This window comes from Salvelinus fontinalis, chromosome 29 (genome assembly GCF_029448725.1).
Source record: "Salvelinus fontinalis isolate EN_2023a chromosome 29, ASM2944872v1, whole genome shotgun sequence".
NCBI classification, from domain to species: Eukaryota; Metazoa; Chordata; class Actinopteri; order Salmoniformes; family Salmonidae; genus Salvelinus; species Salvelinus fontinalis.
Window position 1 is genome coordinate 42,684,886 of NC_074693.1, and position 23,644 is coordinate 42,708,529.

At 43.1% G+C, this 23,644-nt stretch overlaps 1 protein-coding gene across 1 annotated transcript in view; it reads left to right on the plus strand.

Moving 5' to 3' along the window:
- Nucleotides 1-17,186, plus strand: part of apln (apelin) — a 28,988-nt gene extending 11,802 nt beyond the window's left edge. Inside the window, exons 2-3 of the mRNA XM_055889391.1 lie at nucleotides 3,777-3,952; nucleotides 12,799-17,186. Of these exons, the coding sequence (XP_055745366.1) occupies nucleotides 3,777-3,946 (170 nt within the window). The 3' untranslated portion in view covers nucleotides 3,947-3,952; nucleotides 12,799-17,186. The remainder of the gene's footprint in view (nucleotides 1-3,776; nucleotides 3,953-12,798) is intronic.
- Nucleotides 17,187-23,644: the final 6,458 nt, after the last annotated feature.

Consider the following 23,644-nt stretch of genomic DNA (forward strand, 5'->3'; position numbering starts at 1 on the left):
GGATGATTGTCCAGTTTTAGGAGAAGACATAAAACCTAAAAGGAAGGTTCTTCCCAGGAGAATTCTAAAAATGCTGCCAGTCTCGCCTATGGGAGGAGCCTGGAATGTCATGACACCATGTGAGTGATGTCACTTTGGTTTTTGACAGGAAAAGCCTAATGGGAATTGTTGTTTATTTTTCAGGAAAGGTATTTATGTGTCTCTCAGCAAAAGATGCCTCTTTTAGGAACGCACACGCATCGTGAAGTTGAGAACGGAAATGTGTGACGAATTCTGATAGACGAAGTATAGCTTAGAATTAAAATGCAAAAAATATTCACTGGGTCTCGGAAATAACCCAGCTAGCACATTTGGTTCCTTGGACGTTTTGGGAACATACTATGTTTTTGGTTTCACATTGGTTGTGGGAATGAAGCCAGATGTTTCTTGACCGGTAAAACAGAAAGATTTTTAAACGTTCTGAAAACAGAAGTGAACATTTTGAACTGTTCTGGGAACGTTCGTTAGGTTGCAGAGGAGGTCCTTAAAAGGTTTTACTGTGATTCCGTGAAGGTTTCCCTGGGAGGTTTTATTAACGCTCTGAGAATGCAAATGATAGGTTATTTGCAGGTGTTTGAATAAGTTCCTTAAAACGTTCACTGAATGTTTCAACAAGACTTTTCATAACAACTGCTAGGTTATCTGGGGTTGACTTTTTTGAACTCCAAGCACAGATAGGACACATGGAAATGAATTTCCTTAGGCGTTAATCATGCAAACACATTTATTTTTTATTGTGACACGGCATCATTGACATTGTTCTCTATCCACTGCGCCATACAAAGCTGTTAATGTTTCTATATTCAAACAGACCACATTTCAAAAGGAAACAAGCACTCATTAACCCTTTACACTCGTACCTGTATACGGGTTGAAAATGGCAGATTTGAACACTGACAAGTGCCTAAACTGAAAGGCAATGGCTGTACGGTAACATGCTATACATGACGTCAGAGCTCAGGTTCTCCGCTTCACAGCTCTGTGTGGGTTTTGACTGACAGACATTCTGCCCCCATCACTCCCACAAATTTGGCAACTTTTGCAAATATTTTTGTCTGACTGAGGGAAATGCTGTAAATTAAGAGGACTGAATGTACTTTGAAAGCAAGCCAAACACAAGCCGAATGAGCACTTCAAACTTCCATATCTCAAAATCAATGTAATATAAATGGACCGTTTTTGGATTGCGTAAACAACAACAGTACTTGTGTGATGGTGGGGATGCAGTGATTGCTCTAGTTCCTCAACAGCACAGCTAGGAGAGCGCTTTATGGTCGAAGACTCTTCTTTGAGTCATAAAAGTGCATGAAATTACACTTGGAGACACCAGTTTGACCTCTAACTCAAACCTTTGTCATTTCTTGTGTCTCATGTTGCACCTACCCCAAGTTTTTCAATAATATTTTTATGTTACTTAATGTATCCAGAGTATTTTCACACAGGAAATGTAAAACGCAAATAAAATTTTAAAAATGTAATGTTTGGATTCAGTCTTGTATCCATATAGACCAATTCCTACAAGTTATTATTTTTATTTTTTATTTCACCTTTATTTAACCAGGTAGGCCAGTTGAGAACAGGTTCTCATTTACAACTGCGACCTGGCCAAGATAAAGCAAAGCAGTGCAACACAAACAACAACACAGAGTTACACATGGAATAAACAAACGTACAGTCAATAACACAATAGAAAAAATCTATATACAGTGTGTGCAAATGAAGTAAGGAGGTAAGGCAATAAATAGGCCAATAGTTGCGAAGTAATTACAATTTAGCAATTAACACTGGAGTGATATATGTGCAGATGAGGATGTGCAAGTAGAAATACTGGTGTGCAAAAGAGAAGAAAAACTAAAACAAATGTGGGGATGAGGTAGGTAGTTGGATGGGCTATTTACAAATGGGCTGTGTACAGCTGTAGCGATCGGTAAGCTGCTCTGACAGCTGACGCTTAAAGTTAGTGAGGGAGATATGTCTCCAACTTCAGTGTTGAGTTAAGATCAGTTGTGGCCAATCAGTCGGTGTGGCCAACACAGTTGAACACACTTAACAAGATAGAGGATAGACGGTTTTGTTAATGCTAAGAACGGAATGTATCTGTTTTAAAATAACAGTCTTAGAACGTTCTCTGAATGTTACAAAAGTTTTCTTGTGGTTTTTATAGAACGTTTTTTTCACGTTCTGAGAACGGAATGTAGGTTTTTAAATAACATTCTTAGAACGTTACAAAAGTTTTTGTGTGTTTTTTTATGGAAAGGTTTCTTAATGTTCTCGGAACAATTTGAGAACATGACTTTAAATAGAACCATGAGGAAACCTGTGTAGGCAATGTTATCGTCAAGTACTGAAATTCCCACAGAGGAATGTTGTTTCTTAACATTCTCTGAACTATTTAAGAAAATTCCCAATGTCCAACCAGTTGGAGAACGTTCCTAGAACATTACCACAATTGTGATTAAATGTAACCATGTTTGAACTTTTAGGAAAAGTTCTGTAAAAGTCATGAAATACTAAGAAAATAACATTTACTTGTCAAGTTCCTAAAATGTGCTGAGAATGTTCCAAAGTCAAGCTACTATCCTACACCATTTCCAATTGTGGGAAGGTTGTATGCAAAATAACACATAGGACAACCACGCTTTCACCAAGCTCTAAGAACATTATACGCTAGCTAGGAAGGGTTGTGATTGATGGATGACGTGTTTTACGAGGTTGTCAACTTGTTCAGTTAATTAGGTTAGCAAATTGTAAATTAATTGCATACAAGAGTTGATTTCATCCATCTATTAGTTACTATAGTTTTTTTCTTTTATTTATTTTTTAACAAAGCCTTACTGGAATTTTCCACTGTGAGACATTCAATCTTTTTGACAGGCTCACACAAAAATTCCAACTAAACTAAGTACTGACATTTTATGCGACTAAAGCAATTAAGGGGGTTGTGTGAAAGATCACCCACATTAAATATCATATAATGGTATCGAGATACTCAACAACAAAAAAACTTGAAAGTCTGTACTCTCTCAAGAACGTCTTTGAGTTTGCAAAAAGGTCGAAGAGGTTACGGAGACACTGAGGTGGATCAAACCATTTGGAGTAGAGGCTTAAAAGATCAAGCCACACTTATTGAGAAATGACTAGAAACATCTGGGTTCACTCTCTGACACACACACACACACACACACACTGTGGGACGCATACTACTTTTTAGCCTGTCCCTAATCTTGGGTCAAACACAGGGTGCTGTGGTATGTACCTTCACCAAACCTGGTGTGTGAGACATCTGTAATCTTGAAGTGAGTCACACGGGACATGAGACACTACGGTTTGAGTTTCTCACCGAGGTCGAGCTACATCTGCTGTGTTTTGGTTCCACCACATTGAATTGATGAACTTCAATGCATGGGTGGGCTAAGAGAGGCCCACACACATGCTACCTTGGCATATCTTCGATTGGCCTCATCCGCTATAGCTCTTATCCATATTTGTGTCTTATGTACACATGACTGAGAGTGAGATCACGGAAGTCACAATCAAAATGAGGATCAATCTAGCTGAGGATAGAAGTAGTGAGACTCATTGATAGGCTACATACAGTACATGTCTACAGGGAGGCCATTTTAGGGTGCTAACATGCATCACCTCTGGTCCTACAGAAGTAGCAAAACTCATTGATAAAGTACATGTGTGTAGTGGTGGCCATTTTGGGGTGCTAACAAGAGTTTGTCATTCTACAGGTCCCATCATGGCCTCCACGGAGCATGGCACAGCACTAGAAGAGGCGGGCGCCGTGAGAAGGCTGGTCCAGCAGAACCCCGGCAGGGGTGGCCAGAGCCACAGACCGGCCGGCTGGAAGAGGAGACGCCCACGACCCCGTCTCTCCCACAAGGGGCCCATGCCATTCTAGAGCAAGGTGAGTTCCATACCGCACCACACGTCTCGATGCATAGGCCCCTGTTGCCAAAGTTCATTCCCTTTCAAGAGAGTATCTTACCCGTTATCTGGTCATCAGGGCTGATGATGAAAACGGAGGTCTAGTGTGAGATCCAGCCTTCATGACTGATCCCTCTCTTGGACGTATCACTCAGCATGTTTAGTCAGTGTGTGGAAAAGTTAAACTGTAACAGGAAGAAAAGGACATCTGTAAATGGCTATCACGTCCTCCCCTCTCAACTTAATCACAACACAGGGACGTTATTGTTGGCACAGGCAAAGCCTACTGGTTTAATGTATTCATCTTACTCCAGAAGGGTTGTTGACACAGTGAAAGCTAATATACTGCTTTTTGAGGGAGGTCGATTATACTCAGAAACATAATCTGGGTGAGTCAACTCTAGAGGAACAAACGTTTGCCTTCAATCTGATAATGTCAATTAAAATAAAAGATAATACTTAGCGGGGTTGAGTTCGTAGCAGTGCCACAGTAGTGTATCTTTCACATGAAAGAATATTTTACTTTCTGTCAAGAAAAACAAGACTTTGTGAGAAACGTCTTTCATCCCAAAATGTGTGAAAATATTGTCTTTTCACCTTCTACCGGCAATGTCTGCACACACTTTTCAATGCTATTACAAAAACATACCGTGTCATTCAATTAACTCCAAGCAGGTTTATGGGAAAAATAGCACTCATGAAAATCACACAACGCCACAGCTAGCATCTGAGCAGACAATCAGTGCACGTGGTTAATATACGTAATCAGAGCTGTAATTCGAAAGCCTCAGTGTGCTCTTGTTGACCGATAGTACTGGTGAGGGTACACTATCGTTCAAAAGTTTGGGGTCACTTAGAAAAGTCCTTGTTTTTGAAAGAAAAGCACATTTTTTTGTCCATTAAAATAACATAACATTTATCAGAAATACAGTGTAGAAATTGTTAATGTTGTAAATGACTATTGTAGCTGGAAATGGCTGATTTTGAATGGAATATCTACATAGGTGTACAAAGGGCCATTATCAGCAACCATCACTCCTGTGTTCCAATGGCAAGTTGTGTTAGCTAATCCAAGTTTATCATTTTAAAAGGCTAATTGATCATTAGAAAACCCTTTTGCAATTATGTTAGCACAGCTGAAAACTGTTGTGCTGATAAAATAATCAATAAAACTGGCCTTATTTAGACTAGTTGAGTATCTGGAGCATCAGCATTTGTGGGTTCGATTACAGGCTCAAAATGGCCAGAAACAAAGAACTCTTATGAAACTCGTCAGTCTATTCTTGTTCTGAGAAGTGAAGGCTATTCCAACTAACTTGGATTAGCTAACACAACGTGCCATTGGAACACAGGAGTGATGGTTGCTGATAATGGGCCTCTGTACACCTATGTAGATATTCCATTCAAAATCAGCCGTTTCCAGATACAATAGTCATTTACAACATTGTCAATTTCTACACTATTTCCTATCAATTTGATGTTATTTTAAATGGACAAAAAATGTGTTTTCTTTTAAAAACAAGGACTTTTCCAAGTGACCCCAAACTTCTAAACAGTAGTGTATGTTCTACCATGATGGTCTTGAATGGAGGGCCATTCGCCCAGGCATGTGCAAGAACTGCCATGAATTGAGGAACCCAAGACCCATTGTCACACATGAGACACATGTCTCTCCCAGACCACATGAGATACAGGGGGAGCTTGGCAGGATACAACATCCCTGCAGGAGGTGCCAGCCACACAACGCCAGCCTGCCATAAATGAATCCCAGTAATAGACGAGGCTTGGGATGAGGCAGATGTGTCATTCCCCTTAAGGCATGCTTAATCAGTTTAAAAGGGAAGTGGATAAATGCCCTAGAAGGTGAGAAGCTCCACTTTCTTTTGTCCCCACATGGGTTTTACAATCTATGGAAAATTATGGATTGTTATTGTTATATGTAGCATTTTTGGAGAGAGAATTATTTAGACTTTCCTCTCCAAGCCCAGGGGAACGTCAGATACAGTGGCACAAAGGTGCACGCAAGGAACAAGCACCAAACTAGGGCACACGTGCTCGTGCGACAACACAGGACCTCGAAGGTTCAATGCTCTGCGTAGCCCAAAAAAATGTAGCGTTGTGCGGTCAATGGCTTGTTTTCACTGTCAGAATGGCGGCCGCACAATGAGGGAAACTTCAGGAAGTTGGTAGAGCTCTATAGAAGAGAACGGCTCACTGACTCACTGTCACGTTCCTGACCTGTTTTCTGTTTATTTTGTATGTGTTTAGTTGGTCAGGGCGTGAGTTGGGGTGGGCATTCTATGTTTTGGGTTTCTATGTTTAGGTCAGGTGTAATTAGCCTTATATGGTTCTCAATCAGGGACAGGTGTTGGACGTTTTCCTCTGATTGAGAACCATATAAAGGTAGGCGTTTCACACTGTTGGTTTGTGGGTGATTGTCTTCCGTGTCTGTGTATGTTGCACCACACAGGACTGTTTCGGTTTGTTCGTTCGTTCATGTATGTAGTCTGTTTCCTGTTTGTGCGTTCTTCGTCTATTGTAAGTTCTCATAGTCAGGTCTGTCTACATCGTTTATTTGTTTTGTAGTTTATTCAAGTGTTTTTCGTGTTTTCGTTTTCGTCTGTAAATAAATCTATATGGATTCCACATACGCTGCGTTTTGGTCAAATCCCTACTCCTCCTCTTCGTCTGAAGAGGAGGAGGACACCCGTTACACTCACAATGCTTTCACCGCTAACATCACTTCAATCACAACAAGACGATGATTTCTATTTTCTCTGGCTCCTCTCGCCTTGCTAAGTTCATAGTTCACCTCATTTAGAGCTTTTTTCCCTGCAAATCAATCAAATGTATTTATAAAGCCCTTCTTACATCAGCTGATGTCCCAAAGTGCTGTACAGAAACCCAGCCTAAAACCCCAAACAGCAAGCAATGCAGGTGTAGAAACACGGTGGCTAGGAAAAACTCCCTAGAAAGGCCAGAACCTAGGAAGAAACCTAGAGAGGAACCAGGCTATGAGCGATGGCCAGTCTTCTTCTGGCTGTGCCGGGTGGAGATTATAACAGAACATGGCCAAGATGTTCAAATGTTCACAGATGACCAGCAGGGTCAAATAATAATAATCACAGCAGTTTGAGGGTGCAACAGGTCAGCACCTCAGGTGTATAATGTCAGTTGGCTTTTCATAGCCGATCATTCAGAGTATCTCTACTGCTCTTGCTGTCTCTAGAGAGTTGAAAGCAGCAGGTCTGGGACAGGAAGCAGGTCCGGTGAACAGGTCAGGGTTCCATAGCCGCAGGCAGAACAGTTGAAACTGGAGCAGCAGCACAGCCAGGTGGACTGGGGACAGCAAGGAGTCATCAGTCCAGGTAGTCCTGAAGCATGGTTCTCGGGCTCAGGTTCTCCGAGAGAGAGAAATAAAAATAAATAAAGATAGAAAGAGAGAGAGAATGAGAGAAAGCATACTTAAATTCACACAGGACACCGGATAGGACAGGAGAAATACTTCAGATATAACAGACTGACCCTAGCCCCCCGACACATAAACTACTGCAGCATAAATACTGGAGGCTGAGACAGGAGGGGTTGGGAGACACCGTGGCCCCATCCGACGATACCCCCGGACAGGGCCAAACAGGCAGGATATAACCCCACCCACTTTGCCAAAGCACAGCCACCACACCACTAGAGGGATATTTTCAACCACCAACTTACCATCCTGAGACAATGCCGAGTATAGCCCACAAAGATCTCCGCCACGGCACAACCCAAGGGGGGGCGCCAACCCGGACAGGAAGGTCACGTCAGTGACTCAACCCACTCAAGTGACGCACCCCTCCTAGGGACGGCATGGAAGAGCACTAGTAAGCCTGTGACTCAGCCCCTGTCACAGGCTAGTCAAGATTGGTTCTAGTCAAGATTCTAGCAGCCTTGTTTAGCACAAACTGAAGTTTGTTTAGTGTTTTATCTGAGTAGCCGGAAAGTAGAGCATTGCAGTAGTCTAACCTAGAAGTGACAAGAGCATGGATACATTTTTCTGCATCATTTTTGGACAGAAAGTTTCAGATTTTTGCAATGTTACGTAGATGGAAAAAAAGCTGTCCTTGAAACAGGAAACAGCTCTTGATATGTTCGTCGAAAGAGAGATCAGGGTCCAGATTAACGCCGAGGTCCTTCACAGTTTTATTTGAGACGACTGTACAACCATCAAGATTAATTGTCAGATTCAACAGAAGATCTCTTTGTTTCTTGGGACCTAGAACAAGCATCTCTCTTTTGTCCGAGTTTAAAAGTAGAACATTTGCAGCCATCCACTTCCTTATGTCTGGAACACAGACTTCCAAGGAGGGCAATTTTGGGGCTTCACCATGTTTCCTCGAAACGTACAGCTGTGTGTCATCTGCATAGCAGTGAAAGTTAACGTTATGTTTCTGAATGCATCCTCCTAACAAGGCATTCCAGTTAGCTCAACCTGACCAGCATGCCAATCAAGCCATTAAATTTGCCCTGGTTGGAATGTTGAGAAAGTTAGGAGACCCTATAGGAGGATGCCATTGTCTACTGTCCTCCACTGACTCCATGATAAAACCATCAAAACCCTTCATAAAAAAAGAATCTTCTTTTATCAACATGTTCAACTGAACCAGAGAATAAATGAAACATTCTCCCCCAGTTGAGTGCAGTCTGGGGAATTATCTCTTCACGAGGCCTGATAACCAGCAGGGATATAGCCGGCAGGCATCATTGAAACCACTGTCTTTGTTCTTGTCTCCTCCTTTCTTTTCTTTTTCTGATGGTAGGATGCATGTCTTGAGAAAAAGCTGTTGCAGCACATTGTTTTACCCTGGAGGAAAGATCTAAGCTCAACCAAGTTCAACGGAGGCACGAGTTGGAGAAGAAAATAGATTTCTCAATATGCCAGAATATGGATCCTAGTCATAATTGGCCCTAATTAGTGTACGTTGTGAGTAGGGAAGGTGCTTCACTTGACAATATCCATCACTCTACTTAAACCACACCAGATCCAAAACCTCCACCTCCCTCCGTTTCATTGTCAAAGGCAGCTCATCCATTATATTCTGACACCTCAGGCAAGAGGGAGGTGAACTTGACTTTTAGCACGTTACACAAACGAGATGTGCGGAAATATTAGAGAGGAGACTGAGACCCGGGTCATCCCTTTGAGATGCTGTTGAGTCTCCAAGCTGAGAAGGTGCTACAGGATTACAAAAATGTTGAACGACAGTATTGCAACAGAAGCAAGTTTTCAACAGTTCCTTAGGGAGTCTCCATAAATTGGGCAAATGAGTCGTACAGTTAGCTCTCTATCAAAACAATATAGAGACTGTCTGCGACTTTTTGTCCAAAAATGATTTGTTAAATATGCTTATTCAGAGTAAATATTGCTAGTTAGCAAGCTCGCAATCAAGCTAAAATGTTTTTATTTATTTATTGAAAGTTCTCATTCAACTTACCTCTTGGATATGGCTAGCACAAAATAACTTTTCTAGCTAGCACGCTAACAGGCACCTGCCGTGGTGGATTGTGATGACGGTCAGACTTACTGAAAAATCTTGCCGTTGTCTCACATAAACCATACCTCTTGACCTTTTTGCAACAAGAAATGATAACTCTTCTGCCCAAAGAATAGAGTTCGCTACACTTTGTCAATCTGCACTTTGCACCCCTGACACTGACTATCTAATACATTCAGAGAATCTTACCATACTGATATCATACCACAGATCAAATAAACAATAGAGTACAGACACAAACAATTACCCAGAGGATGAGTAGATTCATTACACAACCACAGAAATATGCCATCTGGAAAAAATGACGGGCTCTCGTCAATCAATGAACCCTGTTGTCGAGCAACAAAGTTCACCGAGAGCACTAACCATCTCAAAACATAATAAAAGGCCAGGGAAAGATAAAAGATTGTCCCATTGACAGGAACTCATCAAATCAAATCCATTTTTATTTGTCACATACACATGGTTAACAGATGTTAATGCGAGTGTAGCGAAATGCTTGTGCTTCTAGTTCCGACCATGCAGTAATATCTAACAAGTAATCTAACAATTTCACAACAACTACCTTATACACGCAAGTGTAAAGGAATGAATAAGAATATGTACATAAAAATATATATGGATGAGCGATGGCCGAACGGCATAGGCAAGATGCAGTAGAAGGTATAGAGTACAGTATATACATATGAGATGAGTAGTGTGGGGTATGTAAACATTATATTAAGTGGCATAGTTTAAAGTGACTCTAGTGATACATTTATTACATCCAATTTTTAATTATTAAAGTGGCTAGAGATCAAGTCAGTATGTTGGCAGCAGCCACTCAATGTTAGTGATGGCTGTTTAACAGTCTGATGGCCTTGAGATAGAAGCTGTTTTTAAGTCTCTCGGCCCCAGCTTTGATGCACCTGTACTGACCTCGCCTTTTGGATGATAGTGGGGTGAACAGGCAGTGGCTCGGGTGGTTGTTGTCCTTGATGATCTTTTTGGCCTTCCTGTGAAATCGGGTGGTGCAGGTGTCGTGGAGAGCAGGTAGTTTTCCCCCGGTGATGCGTTGTGCAGACCTCACTACCCTCTGGAGAGCCTTACGGTTGTGGGCGGAGCAGTTGCCGTACCAGGCGGTGATACAGCCCGACAGGATGCTCTCAATTTTGCATCTGTAAAAGTTTGTGAGGTTTTTAGTGACAAGCCGAATTTCTTCAGCCTCCTGAGGTTGAAGAAGCGCTGTTGCACCTTCTTCGCCACGCTGTCTGTGTGGGTGGACCATTTCAGTTTGTCCGTGATGTGTACGCCGAGGATAACATACGGCGCCGCCAGAGATGGCTGCCTCGCTTTGCGTTCTCAGGAAACTATGCAGTATTTCGTTTTTTTATGTATTATTTCTTACATTGTTACCCCAGGAAATCTTAAGTTTTGTTACATACAGCCGGGAGGAACTATTGGATATAAGAGCAACGTCAACTTACCAACATTATGATCAGGAATACAACTTTCTCGAAGCGGATCCTCTGTTTGGTCCACCACCCAGGACAATGGATCGGATCCCAGCCGGCGACCCAAAACAACGGCGCCGCAGGAGGGGCAGAAGAAGCGGCCTTCTGGTCAGGCTCCGTAGACGGGCACATCGCCCACCGCTCCCGAGTTTACTACTCGCCAAAGTCCAGTCTCTTGACAACAAGGTAGACGAAATCCAAGCAAGGGTTTCCTTCCAGAGAGACATCAGAGATTGTAACGTTCTTTGTTTCATGGAAACATGGCTCACTCGAGACACGCTATCGGAGTCGGTACAGCCACCTGGTTTCTTCACGCCGACAGAAACAAACATCTCTCTGGTAAGAAGAAGGGCGGGGGGGGGGGGTATGCCTTAGGATTAACGAGACGTGGTGTGATCATAACAACATACAGGAACTCAAGTCCTTTTGCTCACCTGACCTAGAATTCCTTACAATCAAATGTCGACCGCATTATCTACCAAGAGAATTCTCTTCGATTATAATCACAGCCGTATATATCCCAAGCAGACACATCGATGGCCCTGAATGAACTTCATTGGACTCGATGTAAACTGGAAACCACATATCCTGAGGCTGCGTTCATTTTAGCTGGGGATTTTAACAAGGCTAATCTGAAAACAAGACTCCCTAAATTTGATCAGCATATCGAATGCGCTACCCGGGTGGAAAAAATCTTGGACCATTGTTACTCTAACTTTCGCGACGCATACAAAGCCCTGCCCCGCCCACCTTTCGGAAAATCTGACCACGACTCCATTTTGTTGCTCCCAGCATATAGACAGAAACTAAAACAGGAAACGCCTGTAATCAGGTCTGTTCAACGCTGGTCCGACCAATCTGATTCCAAGCTTCAAGATTGCTTCGATCACGTGGACTGGGAAATGTTCCGCATAGCGTCGGACAATTACATTGATGAATACGCTGATTCGGTGAGCGAGTTTATTAGCAAGTGCATCGGTGATGTTGTACCCACAGCAACTATTAAAACCTTCCCCAACCAGAAACCGTGGATTGAATGCAGCATTCGTGCAAAACTGAAAGTGTAAACCACTGATTTTAAATCAGGGCAAGGCGACCGGAAACATGACCGAATACTAACAGTGTAGCTATTCCCTCCGCAAGGCATTCAAACAAACTAAGCGTCAGTATAGAGACAAAGTAGAGTAGCAATTCAACGGCTCGGACACGAGAGGTATGTGGTAGGGTCTACAGTCAATCACGGACTACAAAAAGAAAACCAGCCCTGTCGCGGACCACGATGTCCTGCTCCCAGACAAACTAAACAACTTCTTTGCTCGCTTTGAGGACAATACAGTGCCAACGACGCGGTCCGCTACCAAAACCTGCAGGCTCTCCTTCACCGCAGCCAACATGAGTAAAGCATTTAAACGTGTTAACCCTCGCAAGGCTGCCGGCCCAGACGGCATCCCTAGCCATAAGCATAGTACAATAGAAACAAGTAGTGTTCTTTACCACAATGGTTTTTTTAAATTGTTTTTTTTATCCCTTCAGACAGTAAACTGCAATTTCTGTGTTTTAATCAGCTGGATAAATCTTTGTGTTTGAGGGCGATTTGAGTCGACATTACTATTTCCAATCAAACATTGCATTATTTAACTCAAGAACAAATGTTGTGAAAATTACACCAACCAACACTGAATCCTAGAGGGCTTTCTATTGTAAAGGGGGAAATAAAATGGCTGCATGACTCACATAAATGTTCATGAAAATTTCCCTCGACTTACGGCACTTTTGTCGTCTCTGTTTTTGTTTTGCAGGCACTGCTTCGAGCGCCCACCCCCAAGTTCTGATTTCTATGCTCTTCCTTTGCCTTGGGGGGCCTTGCAACGATGGGCCTACGCTTGCCCAGCCTGAAGAGTGATGTCCCATAGCACCTGCTGGTTCTTCAAGCAACTCTTCTCTGTCCACAAAACAATCAGGACAAGCCACTCACCCTCAGCTCTAAGAAGAATTGGGGGCAGGGAAAGGGGGGGTGGGGGGTACTGAGCCCAAGCTATCAGATTCTATTTCGCTCTCTCTCTCTCACTCCCTTGCTCCCTATCTCTGTCTCCTCCCCCACGTGTTTTCTATAATTTGCTTTCTAGAGCCCTGTCATAGCTGGTCTCGTCGGTGTTGCCCACTTTGCATGATGTGTGGTTGACAGGGAGCCTGGTTCCAAACAGTCTTAGTCTTAAAGCGTCACTTCTCCATGGTGTGGTATTCCCATCCTCTCAGATCCAAGGTGACCACAGCCATTAGTTCCATTGCCGTGTAACTGCTTCTGGCTTTACTAGTAAACGGGTGGTGATAGTGAGGAAAGGCAGGGGCAGAGTTCCACAAGTTGACTGCATTTATTCTACAACATGGTTTCGCAGATCCATTAAAGCCAGGTTAGCAAATTCACTCAAGGCATTCTCACCTGTCTGCAGCAAAACTCAATCCGAGGTTTTCCTTTCAGAAAGTAGAGAAAGGATAAAATCGTTATCCTTTTTATTTCATGATAATTTCAGCAAAAGAAGTAAACAAAAATTGGACCCGAGTGAGGATGCCATTTTACCATTTGAAACAGCACATGTAGTCAAAACAATCATGATAATTACTTCACCTGAAAGATTCTTTAATCCAAAGCTCTTTACATGTTACTAACCCCATTAACACCTCGGTGGGGGTTAAGCAATTTTCCCAACGTTACAGACACGTTGTCCCACCTGAGATAAGAGTCCTCTGATCCCAATTCCCAATCCTCAGCCTCCTCGCCACTCTGAAGCCCCCGGTAGCTTCTCTACACGACTGTTAACTGGCAGGGGTGGTCTGGTCTGCTCTCTGAACGACAGACTCCCTTGCCTTTTAATGAAGTGCCAAATAATAAACTACTCCACAATGCTGCCAGGAACGAAGGAACGAAAGGAAGAGAGAAATGAGAAACACATTACCTCTCGTTTGAAGTCTTGATAACACTGACACATATGCATTATGATACATTTCTAGACAACAAGAAAAATCCCATTTTACAGGCAGTGGTAGCAAGGAGTCCAGTTAAATTAGACCAAAAACACGTTTCAAGCAAACTTGCTGTCAGCTCAGTAAATCTACCACCATGTTCAGCCTACCAATAGTGCTCTCTTCTCTGACTGTTTAGTGTGAGGCTGTTTCGACCCTTTGACCGAGATCTTTGATTGATGGAATGTGCTATGCCTTTCCATCATACTGGAATATATTACTGTTTTGTTCAGATTTTTGTTTCTATTTTCATTTCTTTTTTTCTCAGGGTGCTGTGATAGAAGCTTGTGCCAGAGCAGTCTCTATTTTGCACATTTATTTAAGACACACAAACATTTATATATGATAAGCATATTGACGTATACTGTATCTTTACTCTCCCTGCCTATGTATAACACCACTATAGCCATGTATCCAGATTCAGTCCTTGCTAAGTCATTATGGTTCTTTATGCCTCTGTTGGGTACAGTTGCCTTTTTAGCTTGCGCTTCCACAGCACAGGTGGTCATGGCTTTGATCATGATGTTCATCAAATCCCATGGCTAATTTCTCTCAGATGAGCCTCCCCATAGGCTGGCAGGGGCCACTCACAGGCTGAGCTGATTGTCAAATTGGCGGAGATTGGAACCCCCCCCCCCCCCCTCTACAACCTTAAACCCCCTGTTGATTTATGTTACATGCTACAATTGGGACATGTGGAGCAGATGCCATCCAATCAGCATCCAGTTTGCTATTAGATGTGGAGGGATGGGGGAAATCTGTTTCTTCGGTTGGTCTCTTAATCCAAATCTGGTTTCAACCTAGAGTAAAAATGGCTTTCACTACTAGACTGTTAACAATCACCCCCCAATTATTTATTTTTTTACACATGACCAAGACAGGAAATTGTAAGGTTGTTTTTTAACCTGCTTGGTTTCAACCAAGAAATCCAATATGTTATCTTTCCCCCATTACTGTTTCTCACCCAGAGATTAGAATTAAAAGCAGTTTCCCGGCACCTCTGCCTCCCAGCATGAGACGCTCTTAATAAGAGAGCATCTCAAATCACAGTGGTAACTCGCCCGGCCGAGCTCAATTTGATTAAAAATGTATTCAATCTTAAGGGCACTGTGAAATCATAATTTCAGTCGCACCATGATTATTTCATACCCTCTCAGACAGAGCATTCATTACTGCTCCTTCTAAATAAAGACAGTGTTTGCTCAGTATCTTTGCTCACGTATTATTATGGGGGGAGGTAGCTAGTAGGGAGATAGGAGCTGGGGATGGACATTCTAAGCCACAAGAGTTGGGCTGGATTGGCTCAAAATAATAGGTTTAAAAATCACTCTTTTCCGGTCTGAGAAGCTAGTGTTAAGGGAGCAGAGCAACGTCTGTATCCGCACTGTTCTTCATGAATGTATCCCCCACCTTCTGCACCAGCCGAGCCGCCCCTCCAAATGCAGACCCAATGTTTATGTATAGAGTACAATTTGAGTCTTGGTCTCCCCAAATCACTGCTAGTCCACCCTGGTTGGTTATCAGTTGGATCCAAACTTCCAAAGCCAAATATCAATCACCTGGCTTTGCTCCAAGACTTCTTTGTACGGGCAAGCTAGGCTGCACTTTTGCAATTCCATTATGCTGCTGGTAAAAAAAAAAACTGAAAACCCTTGGTATAAAATGGCTCGCCAGTGTTTTGTGACAATTTTTGGTCGTCTGATTCTTGTCTAGCTGGTTGTCCAAAGCGTACTTTTTTTTAAATACAGTGTGGAATACAGCTGTATATTTCGTGGTCGTAAACAATAATAGAACATATTGTCTGCAGTACAATATGTTGTAGACAGGTGAGAGCTTCACGCATTCTTCTCCTATACAACATACCCCACAGGCCTCCATTTTAGGTTAATGGAGCTTGTGGTGTAGAAGGACAAGCACATCCAGGCTCAAACTGAAATGGGAAACCAATACGTTTTCCTTAATGGTCTTTTCCAGCAAAGCTCACGCAAGAGAAACGATTCCCATCCTCTCATTTTGTTTCCTCTCAATCCTCTTATTTGTTACATCACAAGGCCTGAGTAATGTTCCTATGCACATGTTAGCATGTTTTCACTGGTTTGTTTGTTCCGAGAAGAACGTACCATGTTTGTGCTCAGCTCATTTTCCACTTTTAGAAATGTGCACTTGGCTGGGAGTGTGTATGGAGTATGGAGTAGGGATAAATGTGTATGACTGGTGGAGAAAGGAGTCTAGCAAGCTAGTGATGATAACTGCAGCTTAACCATGGGTCACTGTCTCGCTCGAGCTGTAGGCAGTCCCCACAAAGAGTCAATCAAAACCACTAGGTTTTTAATCTTTGATGTCGCTGTCACTTTCTCTCAGCTCTTGACAAGCTCCAGTAAAACTCCTTTCCAAACGTAACACGACCCACCAAGAAAAACGACTTAGCTAGCATGCAATACATTCCATGGTTTTACCTTATGCATCTAAACCCGTCATACACCCCACACACAGAGTGGGGGTATCTGCAGGATCAAGTGGCTAAGATTCAATCCCGATGCAGTCACACAATTCCACAGGCGGGACAATCCAAAGGATAACTAGATTTGATCTCCCGCGGGAGATGAAAATTATCTGTCATTATCTCGCTGCCTCAAATGAGTCCTTCATACCCCAGAATAGAGAAGGCCCCTCCTCCCATTGATTATGACAATGTTCTCCATCTACATGGCAAACTGGGTCCACCATCAATACCATTCAAAGTAGTTGAGGGAGCTCCAGAGTGTTTAGGCTGAAATGCCATTGCAACAGTGTTACTTACTAGGTCACAAGCAAACTGCAGTTAAAAAGACGATTACACCTGAACTTCTTTACTACTGTCGAAGGTATGTGCTCATATTACTCACCAGGCCAACTGTACAGTCCCTGTCTCTGTTTTGATGTTAAACTGGGCAAAAATTAAACAAATAAATGAAGAAAACAAGTGTGTCAGAAATGGTTGAAATACTGTGTACATATTTGAACTTTTGGTTTCTAATTTATAAAATATAAGCTTTAGCTCTTGGAGTACTTATTTTATTTTTTCCTTTCACGCGTAGCTTTGTGTTTTTATTTTCTATTTCTGTAAAGTGTGTAAATATATCTTTATGATAATAAGTCATATTAAAAAAATCTTATTTTAAGAATCTATTGTGTTTTGTCCTCTTTGCGTTGGTCCCTCCGAAACGAGGCATGTTAATGGGTGTTACTACTGAAAGCAATTGATAACATTGCAGCATTATTGCAGAGGACACTGGGTGTGATAATTAAAGTATGTACACTACCGGTCAAAAGTTTTAGAACACCTACTCTTTCAAAGGTTTTTTTTAATTTTTGACTATTTTCTACATTTTAGAATAATAGTGAAGACGTCAAAACTATGAAATAACACATATTGAATCATGTAGTAACCGAAAAAGTGTTAAATAAATTTAAATCTATTTTATATTTGAGATTCTTCAATTGTCCACCCTTTGCCTTGATGACAGCTTTGCACACTCTTGTCATTCTCTCAACCAGATTCATGAGGTAGTCACCTGGAATGCATTTCAATTAACAGGTGTGCCTTCTTAAAAGTACATTTGTGGAATGTATTTCCTTCTTAATGCGTTTGAGACAATTAATTGTGTTGTGACAAGGTAGGGGTGGTATACAGAAGATAGCCCTACTTGGTAAAAGACCAAGTTCATATTATGGCAAGAACCATTCAAATAAGCAGAGAAACGACAGTCAATCATTACTTGAAGTAAGACATGAAGGTCAGTCAATCCAGAAAAATGTCAAGAACGTTGAAAGTTTCTTCAAGTGCAGTCGCAAAAACCATCAAGCTCTATGATAAAACTGTCTCTCATGAGGACCGCCACAGGAATGGAAGACCCTCTGCTGCTGAGGATAAGTTACCAGCCTCAGAAATTGCAGCCCAAATAAATGCTTTACAGAGATCAAGTAACAGACACATCTCAACATCAACTGTTCAGAGGAGACTGTGTGAATCAGGCCTTCATGGTTGAATTGCTGCAAAGAAACCACTACTACAGGATACCAATAATAAGAAGAGACTTGCTTGGGCCAAGAAACATGAGCAATGAACATTAGACATGGAGGAAATTTGTTTTGATGTCTTCACTATTATTCTACAATGTAGAAAATATTAAAAATAAAGAAAAACCATTGAATGAGTAGGTGTTCTAAAACTTTTGACCGGTAGTGTACATTAAATTATAACACAATTATAATATGTATATTTGCATTTGACATTCAACAGCTATTCAAGTCAGCCCTGTCATCAGCTCTTATGCCCGTGTTTACCAGTCTTGTAACTCTGCTATAGAAAATAACTAACTTTGGTCCCAAGAGAAGGCTGTCAGAAGCCCCGTTTATACCTGCCACTAACATGTGTCCTTATCTTGTCCCGATCTTGCCCATTTACACTTACAATATCTGATCAAAATCAGTTCACAATGCATCTTTTAATCATCTACACCTGTCTAAAAATGTGAGCACAATCAAAATGAGGACAAGATCATGACAAAGGACGCATGTTAGAACCAGGTATAAAACGTGGCTATAGCCAATGCCAAGTAATAGGACACATGCAAAGAACTCCACCCACATCTCCGTTGGAATCCTATATCAAACCCATGACCATCAAGTAACAGGTTCCTATAGCTTCAACTCCGTATTAAGCATAATGCACATTAATACAGCATAATTGCTGAGTATGAATATCACGGATAAGTCCAGCTGTATTAGCATTTAGCAATCATGCAACGTATTGCTACACAGGACCCCCTGAATCTAAGATTACACTCAGCTGCTGGATAATCTTAAAGGAATCCAGCTCAAGCAATTACAGTTGACATATAGAGTCATAACATTTCTCTTTCTCCGTGAAATATCCGCACATTATTCAACAGTCGCCTCAGGCTTCAAGCTGCTCTCTTCTAGCTTATAAAAACAATAACGTCTTGAGATTAGTTTATATCACCACCTACATCGCTAACCCCTACTTTGGCGCTGTCCTTTAATTGACCCACATAAACACATAGACCTATTAATATTGTCTATTATCACAAGAATAAAGGGTTTACTTCTAGTATTTTCTTTAAAAATATCTAAACTAAAGTGACATCACTGACTCCAGTGAAGTTCTATCAAATTGACTTGGAACGTAGGTGACTACATTAACCCTCTAAGTGAAGTGTCCTACCAAAAGAGGAACAGAATGTCAAATTGAATTTACAAAGTACCCTCTTCAAGTGTCTATTATGGTCTCACCTATCATGAAAGGAATCTTTGAAAAGACCTCTGAAGGGAGTGTGTGGGTGAATAAGTTAAGGTAGATGTCTAAGGTTCTGCGTTCTGGTTCCACTACATCCAGTGGAACCACTGTGGGAAGGGCCTTGTTAGCATGCAGAGTTGACACGGCATGACAGACAGGAGGTACCCCCTCTGTGCTGCGGTACCCCCAAAAGCCGCCCAAGGTTATGTCATCAACCCCAGGTCAGCTGTATAATTGGGCTGGGGGTCACTGGGGCGACACGGAGCGTGACAATGAGGCTATAGAGTTACAGTGCAGTGCGGCGCAGAGAGCGTCGCCAATGGGGCGTTACAGCCTCCAGACGGCCCCTTTGAATGGTTAAAGGTTCAGTACAAAGAGCGGCTCCAGTCTGTTCACTGTCATTGCTGGAATGCATGTCACTGCCACTGCTTTCCAAATCACAGAAATTGTGAGGGGGCTGGGAGAAGAGGGGGAGGAAAGGTGCATCCGCTTCAGTTGGGAGAGAAAAAGGTTTGAGGCGGAGAATATGAGGAGCAAGGCACCATGGGAAATAAGTGTCAGACACTGAGTCCCTTGTGGCTCTCTTAATTATTGACAATATCCCCACGGCAAGCGAGGGAGAGCCGGGGAATCAACTGTGGAGGAGAGGCACACAGTGTGCTGTGCCTAGCTAGCTATGGAGCACAGAGGAGACAGGCTGCAGGAGGCAAAACATCTGTACTGCTTTTGGCACTGAGTCCCAGGATCACTTCTTCTGCCACATTATTAAAACCCCTTTACTGCAGTTGGCTGGCCCATTATACCACCAACAAAGCCCTCAGAACCAATGACAAATCAAATACTGGTGGATTCTATCCAGTCCAAGGCTCTATTTTGCTCACCTGGACTGGATTGAAGATCTCACTAAATTGTGATCAAGTGGATCTGGCCACACTGCTCGCTGCTGGATAGGCACTGGTTCAAAGGTAAAAAATTCAAGGGGAACTAAAGAGAACACAACACCACGGGCAATTAACTGCACAACAGCCTGTGAGAGATGCCACTTGGATGTGGTGAGGGGTGGTGTTGTATCTCCAACTGCTCTGAGATGGAAGGAAAACACTACGCATTGCAAGCAGAGAGCCTGGAGCCAGGTAAGAGGCAGGAACAACAGTCTGTCTAATTCACCTCAGCTGTGGTAATACCAGCAGCCTCTGCAGCGGGCCACGGGTCACTGGAGTGGTCATAAAAACAAGGCCAGTGCAAACACAGGACAGCCAGGGGAGTGGGGAGGGGAGAGGAAACTGGGAGACTGGGAGAGAGAGTGACTTCTGACTCCTTCTGTTGTTAAAGGGAGACAACAATATGACATCATAATAAAAAAGGGCCGATTTCTTAATTACAGACATCAACCGAAATCAAATATGCCAAGCCTGCCACAGCTTTTCCTAATTTGAATCTTTCCTTTGGGGAATGTCCACATTGGGTATAGCCAATGGGGTGGCAGGTAGCCTAGTGGTTAAAGAGGCGAGCCAGCAACCGGAGGGTTACCAGTTTGAATCCCGGGTCCAGCAGGTTATTTCTGTCAGGAAGTGAGCTGGCAGCTGGTATCAAATCCTAAATGCATTGTCTGCTGTTATGCCCTTGAGCAAGGCACTTAACCCCCCACAACAACAGCTCCCCACTACTCTCAAAACCTGTGTCTTTCAGAGGGGTTGGGTTAAAAACAAAAGTAACATTTTGGTTGGAACTTGTGTGCAATTTACCAATAAAGTGATCTTAATTTCTTAGTGGCAGTCTTTGAAGATTGGAATATTGTTGTTGTTGATTTCTTAAGGAGGAAGTCACCCAGCGGTACATAATGATGTTATACTGCTGAGTCTACCTTTAAGGTGCAGATTCCCTCCAATGGGTATGTACTGTAGAGAGTGTCTTATGATATCATCCCAAGTTCCATTGAAGTTAGAGAGCACTTCTAAAAAGGTATGGTGAGAATGCGGTGGGGGATGTTGGGTAGTGTTGCACCTTTAATTGAACTAATTTCCCTCGTCACTGAGCCAAAACTGTCCTCCAGGATTAAACCGCACACTTTACGGCTCAGCAACATTAGCCCTACATCGCAGGCTGGGAACAAAGCAAGTGCACTGGCCCATAGGCTAACGTATTCAGGGTCATACTGCACCTTTCCCATCATTACATTGTTACACATTTGTGATGAGAGGAGACAGAGAAAGTCACCTTCCCCAGGCCTTGTCTAAAAGCACATTTGGGGGGCATTTGGAAAAATGACAATACCTTCCCAAGACATAGGCCGCTGTTGGTGACGGTCTCTTTCTGTGTGTCCGTCGGCTGTGGTCAGAATAGCGTGGAGGAGAGGTGTGGTCAGAATAGCGTGGAGGAGAGGTGTGGTCAGAATAGCGTGGAGGATAGGTATGGTCAGAATAGTGTGGAGGAGCGGTGTGGTCAGAATAGTGTGGAGGAGTGGTGTGCAGAGAGGCCTGAGGTCGTCGGCTGTGGTCAGAATAGTGTGGAGGAGCGGTGTGCAGAGAGGCCTGAGGTCGTCGGCTGTGGTCAGAATAGTGTGGAGGAGCGGTGTGCAGAGAGGCCTGAGGTCGTCGGCTGTGGTCAGAATAGCGCAGAGGAGTGGTGTGCAGAGAGGCCTGAGGTCGTCAGCTGTGGTCAGAATATCGGAGGAGTGGTGTGCAGAGAGGCCTGAGGTCGTCGGCTGTGGTCAGAATAGTGTGGAGGAGCGGTGTGCAGAGAGGCCTGAGGTCGTCGGCTGTGGTCAGAATAGTGTGGAGGAGCGGTGTGCAGAGAGGCCTGAGGTCGTCGGCTGTGGTCAGAATAGCGCAGAGGAGTGGTGTGCAGAGAGGCCTGAGGTCGTCAGCTGTGGTCAGAATAGCGGAGGAGTGGTGTGCAGAGAGGCCTGAGGTCGTTGGAGGCCGATGCACACAGTGCTGCAATCTTTACGTGTACATTTCTGGCAGTAAACACAGTCCCATAGGGGGATCCGGTGATATTGCAAAATGGAGCAAGGCCTTCTGCTGTACTGTCATGTTTAAAATAACCAAATAACCTTTTATAGATGTGTTTTCTATTGTTATTGGGAGTCTTGTAAGATTAACACTTGCTGGTTTTCAATGGTTTGTTTGTCAGCAGGATGACACGTCAATAGACAAGAACAACATTTGAGGTGTCCGTTTGTCCTTGAGTTCCATGAAACAGGCCTATCTATACATCCCAGAGGCAACACATGCAAGCACCAACATAGGGGCAGGGAGGAAGTCAGATCGCAAAAAAGCGAAGGTTATCAGTTGTGTGCATGGTAGAGATTGCTGGATGACAATAGCACATCCTGGGCCCTAGAAAGACCGTTGATGAATACCTTTGAAGCTCACACCAGCAAACCCTTCTCCCTCACCCACACAGCAGCCCACCCAATCCCAAAACAACATTTAAATAAACATGTTGCTGCTGCTCAGAGGGTGCATTGCCGTGCCATTATCTTGTTAGGGCCAATTAATTAAGAGGCCACGTCTTTAAGGGGCCGAAGCAGGGCTTGTCAGCAATATTTAGGGTGATTTTTTGACCAAACTTTTGTGTTTTTTCGTCCTTTTTTTCTGCCAACAGTGCAAATTGACTGGAAGGGCAGCTATAAGGAAGTTATATGGGCAGCTTCAAGTTGAAAGAATGGGACAGTGACAGTCCTTAAAATAACAGGGGGAAAAACCCATCACAACGAAAACCCATTCAGCTTCTCCCTCCCCCAGTTCCCTTTGTAACTCAGCGGTATTCCAAAAACACATCACACAACAATGACTTGAGTACAGTGGCCATGTCCTTACTGGATGTCTTCCCAGTCAAAATAGAACGGGAATAAACATATAACTGAATGCAGCGGGAAACAGGGCACAAAAGCATTAAAAAAACTGACAACAATGATGCTGTGACACACACTAACCTATAATTGCACACAGCACAGGATGCGAGGCCAGTCATTGGCTGCCTCTCCGGGGCCCTGTGGCCTCCGAGGATGAAAGCCATCATGAAATTGCACAGGATCAGCAAATCACTGTCAGATGGCCACCGGCTAAACCATTCCGAAAGAAACCCATTTTCCCATAAGCGTGAAGAAGTTTACAAAGCACAAGGTAGGGGAGAGAGAGACAAGGATAGACTACAATTTGTAGTGGCCTAATAGACAGATGTCAACGCAAGGATCTTAAAACACAATCCCTGAATAGGCTCCCATTAGCAAAGGAGAGGAGAAATTGAGCTTTTAAATCTCGATAGTGGCCCCCCCACAATAACAACGTTACCTCAAGCTGCTTGAATGCATTAGGTTA